Raw genomic sequence first — 16287 nt, forward strand, 5'->3', positions numbered from 1 at the left:
GAATTCTGGTAAATCAACCCTTCCTCCATAGCAGCTGTTGTGTGAAACTGACTCATGAAACGTAGATGTAGAAATGAAATATCTGATCATCTGGTCCCATCTACTTGCCAATGTACCAGGATTTTTCCATCCTATAATTTACTCTAAAATACTACAAATAAATTGTTTACTGGTTCTGTCAGAAATCAATCGGGATTCACTATATATTAGAAATGTTTCTCATCTTCCAAAACTATAAATCCATTAACTTTTAATTATAACAAAAAGGAAAAAACATAAAACAAGCTATTACCATGATTTTTTATGTTCTGAGTGTCATTAAGTTATCTCTTTTTGCTTTCAAAATCAAAAAGGAAAAATAAATATCCAAACAAAGTCTTATTTTTCCAATTGTTCTTTATAATGTTCTTTGCTAACAAGAATAAAACTGTTATACCTATAATCTTAGATGTACACAACATGGGAAAAATGTTTGGTCATACACACTCAGAAAGTACAGGCAATTCTTTATGTCTTCTGTTCTGCATACATGCCCCAAACACTGACACACTGAGATGAACACTTTCCCTATGTCATAGAAGGGTTAGGTTTTCAGGATCCTATTGTTGGTTGAGCTAGTCTCCAATTAAAATAAAGCATTTCTCATTGACATATAGGTAAAACTGTCTAAGAATGCCTTCAACATTAGCCACTAAACATAAAAATGTTTAACCTCACTTAAAATAAAAAAAAAATGTTATGAAAACTGTGATACAAGTTTTCACGTCTCAGATTGGCAAAATTGGAAAAGTTTAGTGAAAATCCATCGTTGGCATAGGTTTTTATACACTGTTGGTGGGAATATAAATCGGTACAGTTTTTTTCAATGAGTCATTTGGAAATATGTATCAAAATGTTAATTCTATGTATACTTAGATTTAGTAACTCCACTACCAAGAATCTCTTTAATCTGTTCCACAAACACACATACACACACCTACAATGATATTCACCACAACACTATTTGTCAGGGGACATGGAATCTGGAAACACCCTAAATATTCACCCTTGGGGGACTGTGGAGATAAATCATGATGCATCCAGGGGAATGCTATACAATCTGTGAGCAGAACAAGGCTGATCTTGGGGCCATCTCACAAAAACTCTATGTAAAGGCAAAGGTAAGAACTGTATGTAGAGTGATTCTATTTGCATATATTGTTTACATATGTTGTAAGAGCAAAAAACTTTTTTCCCAAGTATATTATATAAAAACTTATTAGAGATTTTGGGATGGTGATACACAAGTGACCTACCTTTACTTATATTGTTTTAGATAAATCTTTATAGTGTTTGCAGTTTTATAATTAAAAAGGCTATTTCTAGAAAGAAATTTGAGTCACAAAACATTCAACATCACTGCATGTAAGATCTTCCATTACACATTAAATTGGCATTATCAATGTGAAATTCTCTCATCTCAGCCCCCATCCACTTAAATGACATTAATTTTATTTTCTACTTTGTCTACTAGAGAATTATCAGTGAGATCCTTCTTTCATTTGATCTCCACCCTCATAAGTAGAAGAGCCTTCCACAACACTATGTTGATTATCCAGTTCTCCATTTTCTCAGCTCACAGTAAATTCTGAATTCTCTGATATTTTTTAAGACTTAAAGCTGTCACCTTACAATCTAATATTTGGCAAATACAAAAGAAACATCCCAAAAGCATTTTAAGAAATTGTTAACACCACTGGAATTAATATATACCTTCCCCCAAAACTGTCTTTTTTTTTTTTTAAAAGATTGATTGATTGATTTGAGAGAAAGAGATGGAGAGAAGGGCAGAGAGAGAAGGAAGGGAGAGAGAATCGTAAGCAGACCCCCTACTGAGCACATAGACCAACACAGGGCTCAGTGTCAGGACCTTGAGATCATGACCTGAGCCAAAACCAAATCAGATGCTTAACTGACTGAGCCACTCAGGCACCCCTAAAAACAACTGCTTTGAAAGAGAAAAGTTCAGGTTTGTCTGCTGTTTACCTGCTGGAGTTCCAGGAGGGAAAAGTGCTTTTTAAATATTACAGTTGACATTTTCCCAACTTTCTTGAATATATATGTATAAATATAAAAATATATGTGGCTATACTTAGCAATACAAAACTCAACTAACCATTCTAAAGTATACCAAAAATTATCTCTACCTAAGCGAAAAAATATCTCCTTATAATATATAAAGTACTAAAAAAAAATGAGACTAAACACAATGCATTAGCCTGTGAAAACAGAACTGAATTAAATTTCAGATTAAATTAAATTTAATCTGCAACTTACAATCCTAGTAGAGATCATTTGTCATCCATAGTACTATAATGATGAGAAAAAAGATCACCTGGCACTCCATAACACTGAACATTCTTAAAAAGGTACTTCATAATGGTGAAATATTCCACTGAAATTCTCAGGGCATGGGCCTCCAAAATCTGTCTCTCAGCACGCATTTCCTGTTTATTGGATTTCAGTCTTCCCATTTAGTGACCCCACCCCTGGTGTGACAAAACTAAAAATCTGAGGGACCCATTTTTAGCATATCTACTTAGGTATTTTCTATGTAATCAACAGGATATAACATTGTTTATGCCTGGCAAAAATCTGTCTGCTTTGTTCACTGTCCACTTGTTAATACTGAACAAACGGAAATCTTTTTAATAAATCTTACTTGACAGATAACTTTACAAAAAAAAAAAGATAACTTTAGAATAATTTAGAGTTTAATATCCCTCTAATCTTTATATTATGGAATTTAAGATTACCAAAATAGCTTTTAAAGAAAAATTAAGGGATGCCTAGGTGATTCAGTCACTTAAGCCTCCAACTCTGGATTTCGGCTCAGGTCATGGTCTCAGGGTCCTGAGACTGAGTCCTGCATCAGGCTCCGTGCTCAGTGAGGAGTCTACGTAAGATGCTCTCTGCCCCATCCCCCTTCACCTCCCCTACTCATGAGCATACATGCGCTCTCTGTCAAATAAATATATAAATCTTTAACAAAAGAAAAAATTAAAAGTGCTCTGTATATTGTGGGTATCAATAACAGTACAGGAAATGTAACTCAAAAAATCTATTATTCTACACCCAAAATGTTTGCCGTGTAAGATACTCTTCTCAAAGCCCTAAGTATTACAGAATTATAATCTCGAACACTGAAGAACATATATAAAAGAGGCTGCTGAGGAACCAACAATTCTTCCAACAGAAACAGGGCGTTTGGGTAGCCCGGGTGGCCCAGCAGTTCAGCACTGCCTTCAGCCCAGGGTGTGATCCTGGGGACCCGGGATCGAGTTCCACGTCGGGCTCCCTGCATGGAGCCTGTTTCTCCCTCTGCCTGTGTCTTTGCCTTTCTCTGTCTATCTCTTGTGAACAAATAAATAAAATCTTTAAAAAAAAATAAAAAAGAAACAGGGTGTCTGCCGTTTCACACCTGTACATTAAAGTTCCTTTTACTCTCTTTCATACCACCTCATCACTTCCACAATTGTATGAATACTTCTCTGCCAAGTACTGGCTCCCTGAACTGTAAGTTCCCTTCACTGTCCTACTCATCTGAGTATCCTAATGAACCTAGTAGCACAGTGCCACATGTACCATAAATGTGTTAAAAAATATTTGGCAAGTGACAATGTGCCTCAAAAGTCTAAGTACGCACCTCCTAGAATTTCACGCTGTTATAACATAAGTTACCTTCATCCATTCATTGAAAATGCTACCTAGCCAGATGTACCAAATTGATAGAGGCTCTATTTCATGGAAATTTTACAATATGCTTCTGTCCTAACAATATCAATTCATTATGGTCTGGAAATTTCCTTGAGGTGGTAGTTATGTTGGGTATCCATTCAATGTGTATGGACTAACTCTAAACTAGAACTACATGACTGGTATCCTGGTCCTATTCCTTTTGGTTCAAGCGGTCTCAGAATTTATTTTATGCTCCAAACAGTGAAGTAGCAAATAGATAAAGATATGGTGTAAGATTATTACAATGCATTTCCTAATCCTTTCAATTGGCCAAAGTCAAAATATTAAGTCAAAATCCCCTTGTCTTCATCCTTAAAAAAAAAAAAACACAATAAATATGGGGGGGGGGTATTTTCCCCCAACACGTATATTTTATTCCTTCATATAAATCTTTCTACCTTGCAAATATGAAGTTAACTCACCAAAAAGGCAGTAAGTCACCTTATTCTTATTGGTATATTAGAGTCTGTTCACTCAACTCAACGAGATTTTAAGACAGTAGAATTTTGACAAGGTTTGGCCTGCATCCTAAGGTATGAACGTAACTCTTAATTCCTCCCCATACCTGCCAAAATTTCAAAAGCTGAAAGATATAAAATTGTATTCAACATGGCAGTGAAAACTATAATCAAACTAATTGTATCACATACAAGCTTTGTAACTTTAGCTGGATTTATGGACATCTATACTTTCATACTCTTTATCAAAAAGAACAGAATACTCCATAGCAGTGCTTTTAGGTATTTTGTGTATATAGGCCCATTTGTATATCTGTAAATGTGTATATATCTCCATCTATCCCAGTTTGCTGGTCCTTTCAGCAGTGTCAGGGTAGGATGAAACAGATACCAATGTAAAATGTCCATGGGGACACCTCTACTCCAATACCTCCCTAGAGAAAGCTTGTGGTTGATGTATCAGACCATACTATGTGGTAAAATTAAGCCATATTCATTAAGGTTCCACTAATTAGCAATTCAGTCTGTGCAAAAGTCAATTACACCACGAAAATGCTAAGCAAATTAATAATGCAATTAAATCTGTATGTGAGCACATTTTCCCTACTTAAGAAAAGAATTTAAGAACCCTAGCACATTAGTTGAATGTTAATTACAAGTGAATAATTTCTTAATCCACTAAAATCAATTCCATCAGGATAAAAAAAAAACATTCTTAAAGTATCACTATTCTTCTTTCTGCTTATAATGAGCCACATGTATTTAAATATTCTACAATGTAAGCATTTCAGAACTTTAGACTACTTTTCCCAGTAAACTTAATCTGTGCATTATTTCTGCATTTATTTTTCATAAAGTCACTCTCATTTTCTAGAATGATGCCTCAAGTATAAACACCTAAAAAGATGAGTTCTTTGGTTTTTTTCAAACACAAGGGAAATTGTAAAATAACCCAAGTATTTAAAGATGCTACACCAAGATACCTGTGTCCCCCATCCTCACCCCACCCCACCAAATTCATATGGTGAAGTCCTAACCACCACTGTGATATCTGAAGATGGGACCCTTAGGAGGTAATTACAGTTAGATGAGGTCATTAGAGGCCTTACTCCAAAGGGATTGGCATCCTTACGAATGAGGGAGACACACGACAGCCCTCTTTCTCTGCACAAAGGTAACATCCATGTGAGAACACAGCAAGAAGCCAACTATCTCCAGAAACCAAAGCAGTCAAAATCCAGGTCTCAAACATCTAGCCTCCAGAACTGTAAGAAAAAAAAAATTCCTAATGTTTAAGCTAGTCAGTCTATCTTATCTTGCTATGGCAGCCTGCACAGAATAATACAGTAGGTTTCTTAAATCTAGTAAAGTTAAGCCAATGTTTCAAAACATTAAATAATACATTCAAATAGATCTCTAAGCCCACTGAGCAGAGCCAAAATACAATTATACTACCAAAACCTTCACTTTCTCTGATATAGATAACCTTTGATACAGATAAATTTAATTTCTTCCACAGTCTAAGCCTTAAAATTCAATGGCCATCAGGAACAAGAAGCCCAGGATCAAGGATAGCACTTTTTTTTTTTTTGAGAGAGTGTAAGTGGGGTGGGGGTTGTGAGGGTGTGGGCCTGTGGGGTGGGCAGAGGGAAAGAGAGAATCTTAAGCAGGCTCTAAGCCCAGTATGGAGCTCAACATGGGGCTCGATCTCATGACCCTGAAATCATGACCTAAGTCAGAAATCAAGAGTCAGATGCTTGACCGACTGAGCCACCCAGGTACCCCAAGGATAGCACTTTTGATGATAGTCAGGAATAGAGGTAATGAGGGAGAAGTGTGGATAGCTCCAACTCAGATATATGTTTTACTTTTTAATGTCTACATATTACTTAACGTCTAAATGTTTCCAAAAATTATTGCTTCAGAAGGATTATCCAACTTCTCATGACTTAATAAAGTTCCATTTTATTAAAGTCCATTTGAGAGGATGATAAATTTCTAATAATAGAGACTATCATAATAAAATGTATCTTTAGAGAAAATATTGAGATTTACACTCAAGTCCATTCATCAAATATTTATTAAACATTTCCATCATATCAAGTACGTACTATGCTAGGCACTCATGTCACTAAGATCAGATAAAGCCTTCCAATGATAGAGGGATGTCAGGTGTGAGTTAAAAAGCATTATAGTCTTGGGGCACTTGAGTGGCTTAGTCAGTTGCATATTCAACTCTTAATATCAGCTCAGATCACCATCTCAGGGTTGTGAAATGGAGCCAGAAGTGAGGCTCCACACTCAGTGGGGAGTCAACATGAGATTCTCCTTCTCTCTCCCCTTCTGCCCTTCCCCCCATGCTCTCTTTTTCTCTCTCTCAAATACATAAATCTTTAAAAAAAAAAAAAAGGCATTATAGCCTTAAATCTCTAGCCCAGTAAACTTCAAAGTAATTACTTGACAACAACTCTTTGGATCACAACTAAGCATCCTAAGCTCCACTTCTTCTAAAATTGAACTCCTGACCACTACCACCACTAGCACCACCATCCCATCCTCCATCAAACCTGATCTTCCCAAAATCCTCTTCTCCAGTAAATGCCATCCCCATTCTTTCAGGAGCCATGAAGTCATTCTTGAGTTCTCTTTCACACCCAATTCCAATTTGTCTTGTCCATCTGTTCTACTTTCATAATGTACCCAACATGTGACTATTTCTCCTTTCCACAGCTATCACAATTAGCTGATTGCTTTGACCCCCTTGACTGGTCTCCCTGTTTCTACTCTTCTCTCTACTGACTATTCTCGACCCAGCATTTAGAATTGATCTTACCATACTGCTAATCTAATCCTTCCAATGGTTCCCCTACATGCTCAGAATAAAAGCCAAAGTTCCTACACAACAGGACTTCCCTTGCTAATCCTCTGATATCAATACCTTCCATTGGCCACTGCTTCAACTCTGAAACTTCCATTCCTTCCCATGCAACGACAAGATCCCACCTAAGAAGTTTTGCTGTTTTCTATTTACCACAGAGCTGGTTCCACAGCTTCACTCAGTCCTTTCAAAACCACTTCATCAATGAAGCCTTCCAAATGTGACCTCACTCAGCTCAATATTTTTCTATAATACTTACCAGCATCTGACATGCTATATATTTCCTTGCTTGTGTGCCCCCCCCTCACTAAAATGTAAGCTCCACATACAAAGCAGGGGTTCTTCTGTTGTTGACAGCTGTAACCTCAATGGCTGAAACAGTGGGTGGCACACAGTAGACCCCTGAGAGACACACTTGTTAAATTACTTAATTTCTATTACAGGGATTCATGGGAGTGAATGTTTATTGATAAGCAAGGTATGAATATTCTACAGTGAGATTCACTTTATGTAAAAGGAAAAAATAAAAAATATCTGCCTCGTGCAAAAGTTTCCTAAGGCCCCTCGACCCTCAGAGGCTTTCTATGCAGCCACATATTCATGTTTGCAAAGAATCTTTCTCTATGTTTGTCAGAAAAACCAATCACAACACATAGGTGATATTTCAACAATAAGAAAATATTTTGGGGGGCACCTGGGTGGTTCAAGCAGTTAAGCATCAGACTCTTAACTTCGAGGCTCAGGTCATGATCTCAGGGTTCTCTCTCTCCCTCTGCCCCTCCTGCCATCCCCCAACTCAAGTGTGCACTCTCGGAAGGAAGAAAGGAAGGAAGGAAGGAAGGAAGGAAGGAAGGAAGGAAGGAAGGAAGGAAGGAAGGAAGGAAGGAAGGAGAAAAGAAAAGAGAAAAGAGAAGAGAAAAGAGAAAAGAGAAAAAGAAAAAGAAAAAGAAAAGAAAAGAAAAAAGGAAGGAAGGAAGAAAGAAAGAAAGGAAGATTTTTCTGAGAACACATCTACAAAATTATGGTGAAATCTGGAGAAAATATAATTCTTTCACAATTTTTAAAATACATTCATTTGTTATGGAAGTGGGGAAACTACAGACCTCTAATGTTATGTAAATTTAAGCAGCATTTAAAAATATACATATTTGCATTTATCTAAAACAGAATAAGTAGTGATTCTGCTGCAAATAAAAATTAGTTTATAGAATTTTGTCAAGTTACAAGTGGCATTCATCTGATAAAGGACTTGTATACAGAATATATAAAGAACTACCATAACTCAAGGAAAACCATCTAAATCTCCCAAAATGCTAAATGCAATGTGGTATCCTTGTCTGGATCCTGAACAGAAAAGGACTTTTATAGAAAAACTGAAAAAAAGAAAAGAAAAGAAAAGAAAAGAAAAGAAAAGAAAAGAAAAGAAAAGAAAAGAAAAGAAAAGAAAAACTGGTAAATACAAATAAGATTTATAGTTTGGTAAATAGTATTGTTCCAATATTAATTTTTTAGTTTTGACAAATATACCATGGCTCTGTAAAGTATTAACAGAATAACCTGACAGGTATATATAGGAACTCTCTACTATTTTGCAAACTTTTATGTAAATCTAAAATTATTTCAAAATTAAAAGTTAAAGGTGGGGGGGCAAAATATGGGCAAAAACCTTCACCAAAGATGTGTGGATGGCCAATAAGTATATGAAAAGATTCTCATCACTAATCATTAAAGAAATACAAACATGTACATAAATATTTACAGCATACTATTCAAGGCAGAAACAACCCAAATGTCTGTGAACTAATGAGTAGATTAACAAAATATATTATATCCATATAATGAAATATTATTTGATTATATAAACAAATGAAGGAAGTACAGATACATACTGCAACATGGATAAACCTTGAAACCGTTATGAAAGAAGGCAGTCCCAAAAAAACACATATTATTCCATTCATATTAGGAAGGTGGGGGGGGGAGGAGAGAGAACAGAGGGGTAATAGCTAAACAGTGCAAGGATTTTTTTTTTCCAGAAGTCATGACCATATTCTTTTTTTTTTTTTTTTTTTTTTTTGTTTTGTTTCAGTTTCTTCAAAGAAAATTTTATTGGAGAAATGTCTTTGTCACTTTCCTATTGCTACAATCATCAATTCCGACACTGAGGGTTTAAAAGAAACAAATTTACAGTCTTCCAGGGATTCCTGTGTGACTCAGCGGTTGAGCGTCTACCTTCAGCTCAGATCCTGATCTCAGGATCTGGGCATGACCATGTTCTAAAACTATGATGACAGCTGCACCTATCTGAAAATACACTAAAAATCATTATTTACACACTTTAAGTGGGTGAGTTGCATGGCAGGTGAATTATATCTCAAGAAAGCTTTTTTCTTTTTTTAAAGTTTTCTAAAGCTCCAATAAAGCTGTTTTTAAAAAAGTAACTAGACCGGCATCTGCCTTCGGCTCAGGTCACGATCCCAAGGTCCTGGGACTGAGCCCCAAGGAAGGCTCTCTGCTCAGTGGGGAGTCTGCTTCTCCCTGTCCCTTTGCCCCTCTCCCCTATGTGCTCACTCTAATAAACAAATAAAATCTTTAAAAAATATAGATAGATAGAAAACTAGAAATCAATACATGTCCATTGGATGGCTTAATAAATAAAACCAACAACTCCAAGTGTTGACCAGGATGCAGACACTGGAACTTTCATGCATTGCTGATAGAAATACAATGCTTGGGGGATCCCTGGGTGGCGCAGCGGTTTAGCGCCTGCCTTTGGCCCAGGGCGCGATCCTGGAGACCCGGGATCGAATCCCACGTCGGGCTCCCGGTGCGTGGAGCCTGCTTCTCTCTCTGCCTGTGTCTCTGCCTCTCTCTCTCTCACTGTGTGCCTATCATAAATGAATAAAAATAAAAAAATAAAAAAAAAAGAAATACAATGCTTGGGAAAAATAGTTTGTCAGTTTCTCATAAAGTTAAACTTACTCTTATCCTATATTCCAACAATCCCACACTTAGGTATTTATCAGGAAAAATTGAAATATATGTCCACATAAATTCTTCTATGCAGATATCTGCAGCAGCTTTATTGAGAATTGCCAAAAACAGGCAGCAACTCAAATACCCAATAGTTGGGGATTGGACAAAGTTTAGCACATCCACACAATCAAATACTTCTCAGCAATGAAAAGAAAAAAACTATGATATGTGGCAGATGAAATATGCCACAGCATGGCGGCATCTCAAAATCATTATGCTTAATGAGAAAAAGCCATACAAAAAGACTGCACATTATATGATTCCCTGCATAGGACATTCTGAAAAAGGCAAAGCTATAGGGATAGAAATCAGATCAATAATTACTAGATTTAAGGCTAGTCAGAGGAGCCTGACTACAAAGAAGGGACAGGGGAATTTTTCAGCATGATGAAAATGCCTTTATTTTTATTGCAATGGTGATGGTGGTGATGGGACTGTACACATTAAAACTCCTTGAATTTTACACTTAAAAAAGGTTAAATCTTACTATGTATAAATTATACTCAACTTTTTAAAGTTTCGTCCAACTTTAAATGCAACTTGATTTTTTAACTACTAATATAATGTTGGTAGGTAGTGTAAACTACTACAATAATTCTCAAAATAAAAAATGCAAGCACCCTTTGGCCCAGCAGAAATAAAAAGATCACAAATGTAAGGGATATTCTTTACAGAACCATGAATACTCTGAAATAGTTAAGCACACTTACACAGACACCTCCACATACACACAAGGGAGCTCCTCATGTACTATTCTAGAAAGATCTCCAAATCATATTTTTATTTAAACAAACAGGGGACAGATGTACAGATATAATTTAGGGGCAGGGGAATACATTTTGTATGGGTCTATATATGGTTTAAAAAAATCTTTGGAAAAATAAATAAGCAACTAAAATCACTCATTACCATTAGGGCACTGGGAATTAGGCAGATATGGAACAGAAAAGGAAGTAACACTCTCCACTGTGAACCTTTTTATACTTTTTTACGTATGAGGTATGCAAAAAAACTAAATAATATTGAAAACACTAATTTTAAAAATGTCTAGTTTAAGTACAAATTATAAACATTTTTGGAACACTAAAAACATTCCAGAGACAGAAAACATTATCATGTACACTTACAATGCAAGTTAACTTTCAATTACCAGAAGATAATGAGCAATCTACATAAGAGACTATGTACTTAACCTTTCTTTTTGACCCCAGTATCCTACAAAAATAGAAGAAAATAAGGAGTATAAGAAATAGAGAACAGAGGATGTTGTAGAAGGAAAAGGTATAATTTTTTTAAAGGAGGAGTAAATGAGAAAACTTAGATTAAAAAAAGTCAAGAGTTTGGTACACCTTTGAACAGCCTCTATCTTTCTGTCCTGGAGTGTTACCCTCTTCCAGGGTAACACTACCCCTAAAGTAGGGATTGTTATTTTCTAGGTCTTATAAGAGCCAAAGGGAAAGAAATAGGTCTTCTTGCCACAGACACAAAGTGACACACGTCCTGGGAAAATGAAGGACTCAAAAGCATCATTTAAACACTGATACACACTCAGCACAACCAGAGCATCTGGATGAATTATTTTTGGATTTCACAAGCACTTAAGAGTCCTGGAAATTTCACATTCCAAATCCAGCAATCTGCCCTTTATTCTGTAGTTGAAACTGTGAAGTACAATCCTTAAATGGTGTTAGAGCTAGATAACTTCAGATAAATACTATCTTTCTGCAAGATACAGGCTTATGAATCAATTCTTAGCATACCCAAATAAATGTTTCTCAATTCTGGTCAAATTTTAGTCCTATCAGCCCCTTTCTGAACAGTGTGGCCAGACAACAAAGTTCATTAGTTCATTTACAACCAAAGCTGTCCTCATGGCCAGGTAGAGAAAAGCAGAAGTGTCCAGAAGGTTTTACCCTCCAAATTGTTAGACTAAATTTCAAAAACTAAAACCCATTCAAACCTAGTCTCTGGTAGTGATCTCCCAAAACTTTCCCCTGGCTTTTCCAGTCAGCACTGAAAACCAAAGCTCCCAGCTATGTTCTTATACAGAAAGGCTAAGTATCAAAGTAATTCCATGGTGAAACTTCAGAAGCAATGGAAACAAAAGGCAAGCCAATTCTGTGATTCTGACAATCCAGCAGATGACTGGTTGTGCTACTGCTGATTAGAAGTGGTTACTATCCTCAATATAGAACAACTTGAAAGGCCTCAAGCTAGCCCATTCTGTAAACCAAGGAACTCTTAACTAGACTTATCACTAACATTTCTCTTCAACTGGCAAAACTCTCCAACAGCATACTTGAATATTAAAAACAAACAAATAAGCAAGCAAAAAAAACAAACAAGGAACCAAAAACCAGGGCAGCCCCAGTGGCCCAGGGGTTTAGCGCTGCCTTCGGCCCAGGGTGTGGTCCTGGACACCCAGGATGGGGGGGGTCCCACATCGGCTCTCTGCATGGAGCCTGCTTTTCCCTCTGCCTGTGTCTCTGCCTCTCTCTCTCTCTCTCTCTGTCTCTCATGAGAGAAATCTTGAAATAAATAAGTAAAATCTTAAAAAGAAAAAAAGAACCAAAAAGCAATACCAAATATTTGGAAGAAGGCATCAGAGGGTATCAAGACAATAAGTCATTTACATCCTTAACGCAGTGTCTGATAACAAAATTAATAATCAATAAATATTAGATGCTATAAGACAGACACCTTAAAAGGTAGAGTTAAAGCAATAATAGCTAAAATTTTTGAAAGTGATCTATTTGCTAAGTGCCTGAATCTAATTTAAAAATAGACCTTCCAGCCCCAGTCTAATAACCATCATAAAATTAGACTTTAAATCTGAAGCTCATCTCTAAAGTATAAGCTAACGAGGTATTGTGAATAACAATTTCTAAAAAACCCTAAGCAAATCAAAATTTCATTTTGTAAAAGTTCTTATTAACAAAAAATACAGATAATACCAAATCTCACTGTAGAGGGTGTACAGTATAGTGGGGAAAAAAAAGTATGGGCTTTGAAATTAGATAGCTATGTGTCCTTAAGCAAATTACTTAGCCTCTTTGTATCTTAGTTTCTTCACTGGTAAACTGAAGACAGCATCTCCTACTAAATTCAGTTGTTTAAAAAAAAAAAAAAAAACTAAAAAAATTAAAATAAACACCTCGATTTTCAAGCACATAACTGACAGTAAACATCAATTGCTTTTCTATATCTTTCCTCAGCTATAGAGTTATGTTCTCCCTAAATACAAAATGAAGAATAAACAACACAAGTCAAAGTATTTATGTATTATTACATTGACAGGCAACCTGAAACAGCGAATATGGCCCTTTCAAAAGGGCTGCATCATAAAAATAATTCTTAAAGATCATTAGAGGCATAATATATAGATTCATTTACTGCTGCATCTTTCAATTTTGAACATTTATATTATGAAACTAATTCAAATTCCTCTCCAAATTCTTCAAAAACAGTCATGAGATGTCTATTACATTCTTATTCCGATTATGCAAGTTTCTAACTATATGTCTAAGTTCATACAGCATTCAAATTTAAATACAAAATGATAGATCTCAATAATCAAAAAAGAAAAGAAAATTGCATCCACTCATATAATTACAAAGATTTACTTTAAAAATTGCATTATAATAAACATCCTTAGAACATATGCACATGTTACACACATGGAAAGACTTTGCCACTTTTGAGCACTCTTGAAAGTAAAGAATTTGAGGTTCAGCTTTTTTACTCAAAATAAAATGATGAAAACTATTTGAGATACATTGGTGTAGATGAGCTTTTACACAGTGGTACTTTGAAGTCAGAAAATGCTTTAACAAAGAAAAGCTCTTTATAAAACCCAACATGAAGCCCGTGCTTCTAAAATGATCCAGAAAAGTATTAACCTGGACAACCAAATAAAGAAATAATTTGAAAACATGGTTTTACTGCCTTACATGCACCAAAAGGAGGCATATTTCTATAAAAGCTACTAGCCAAATGTTAAAAGGATCTTAGTCTATTATTATCTTTATAAGTGGTTCACAATTTCTACTGGCACTAATACTTTTGGCTGCGTCAGTGATAGTAATGTCTTACATAGTACAGACTTCTCCATCTGTGAAGTACTTTCTCATATATTATACTCATTTAAGCCTTACAATCACACTGAAAAATAGATAAGGCAGACAGTGTACCCTATTTTACACACCAGAGTAATAACTAAGGCCAAATGAATGTTGCCAAAGTCAGACAGAGTGAGGGCTGTAACATAGGTCCTTCTTTTCCAGCAACAATTCCTCTTCAGAGGTATAAATCCCAAAAATGAGTGGTAGCATTAGCGTGACATCAATGCAAAAAAGGTACACACACACACACACACACACACACAAAGGCATTAGTACTCTCAATTTCTTTTTCTTCTTGGATCCTAAAGAGATTGAATCTGTAACTTAAAGTATCATTGATCTAACTTAAGAGAGGTTAAAGTCTAGATAAATAAAAAGTTCAGAATCCAGTGAAAGCAAATGGCTACATACCCAAATTTAATCCAAAGCAACAAAGTGAAGTCCAGGGCTTAGAAATTCATGTCATGCCTAGAATTCAGGTTTTACTTTTGACTTGCCTCTATGGCTGACATAAGTCATGGTGACTAAGTAAAATTCGAAGCACTATCACCTAACCAGGCAATTCTAAGAATCAACTGGGCATGGTCTTAAAATAATCATAAGCCTAAATTAGGTTACAATGAAATAAAAATAATTTTCTAAGAGTTAAATTTTAAAATTGTACCAAATTGGATTGGACCTCATCGATACTGCTTACTGAATTACAGGAGAATGTCTGCCATACACTTCATACATTAAAACATTTATTAAATGCTAAGGTCTTTTAAAACCTCATGGAAATACAAACATCAGTAAGATTTCACCTTTAAGGAATTTTGCAGTCTAAAAAAGGAGGTAAGATGTATATAGCTAAGAATTATGAAATAATTACCAGAGGATAATTGCCTTAAAGAGATGCACAAGCTAAAAATAGTAAAGATCCCATAAAGAAAAATTCAGCCTCTTGCCCCAGGGACCAGAGAAAGCTTTATGAAAGAGGGGGAAAAAATCTGAATTAGTCCTTAAATTACCAGGACAGATGTGAAGGTGGAAAAGGAGCATTAAATGAAGAGCTACTAGCATGGGTAAAAAGACAGAAAATCAAAAGCTTCACTTGCAGGACACTGATAAGGCCTGAGAAGGATGGCAGTTGGAATGGAAAGAAGAACGAGAAAGGAAAATAAACTGATGTTTTCCTTCCCAAACCCCACAGTTAGCTTTTTACAGAATCAGTTCAAACATAGGAGTTTACCCAGAAGATAATGTAAGATTATTGTTCTCCGTGGTTACAAGTATCATTCTTGACAATTACCATCCATATAAATGGGTTCTACTTGACAAAGAGAAATGAGGCCTCAGGTTTCTTCCTCTAAAATACCATCCTAAGTAAATAGATCCACAGCATGTCTCTTCTTATAACTTTGATCTTATAATCAACTGAGAAAAGTAAAAATGAAGGGAAATGGAAATTAGGACCTAGCCTAAAAGCACAGAGATAGAAAGATAACCATGGTACATAAGTGTGTAAATATTTTTAATGCAGTTATTTTCACAATCAGCGGAGGAGAATGTTTATCCAATAAATTAAGAAGAACATTCTAAGAAATTATTCTAATCCTCTGAAAGAGAGGAAAGGGATTAGGCATTTTTTTTTAAAGCCCTGGACAAAAAAGAGTAAATATTTTATAGTAAGTCATTTAGCCTATTTCATGTATAAAGAAAACTATACAATATACAAAGAGCCAGAATTTAAGGCCCAGATTTTATGGATTTTTTTTTCTCATTTTTCCTAAAAAATTGCACCCAACTTGATGAGAATTTCGGAGTGCTTTCCATCAGACTTTTCAAAGAGTGAAGAGGAGCTGTTAGGTTTTGTTTTTTTTCTTTCCTCCATGTTATTTTGTTGCAACCAATTTAAAGGTAAGTACTGTTTTCCTGAAAAATTGATTCAATATGCTTAACATCTCCCAACAAAATCACAAGTAGAAATGTACAAAATACCGTATAACACGTTTTGAAGTTTCAAATTAGTCCTTGA

The 16287-nt window shown here is 35.5% G+C and overlaps 1 protein-coding gene across 7 annotated transcripts in view; it reads right to left on the reverse strand.

Annotated features, from left to right (window-relative positions):
* RAPGEF2 (Rap guanine nucleotide exchange factor 2) overlaps window positions 1–16287 on the reverse strand; it is a 241234-nt gene that overhangs the window by 208996 nt on the left and 15951 nt on the right. The window contains exon 1 of one of the 7 annotated variants that reach the window (XM_055336316.1): window positions 2317–2349. The exons of the other annotated variants lie outside the window; for them this stretch is intronic. Coding sequence (XP_055192291.1) covers window positions 2317–2334 — 18 coding nt within the window. The 5' untranslated portion in view covers window positions 2335–2349. Of the gene's footprint in view, window positions 1–2316; window positions 2350–16287 lie in introns of those variants that run through there. 7 annotated transcript variants of the gene reach the window in all.

This window comes from Nyctereutes procyonoides, unplaced genomic scaffold (assembly GCF_905146905.1).
Source record: "Nyctereutes procyonoides isolate TBG_1078 unplaced genomic scaffold, NYPRO_anot_genome, whole genome shotgun sequence".
NCBI classification, from domain to species: Eukaryota; Metazoa; Chordata; class Mammalia; order Carnivora; family Canidae; genus Nyctereutes; species Nyctereutes procyonoides.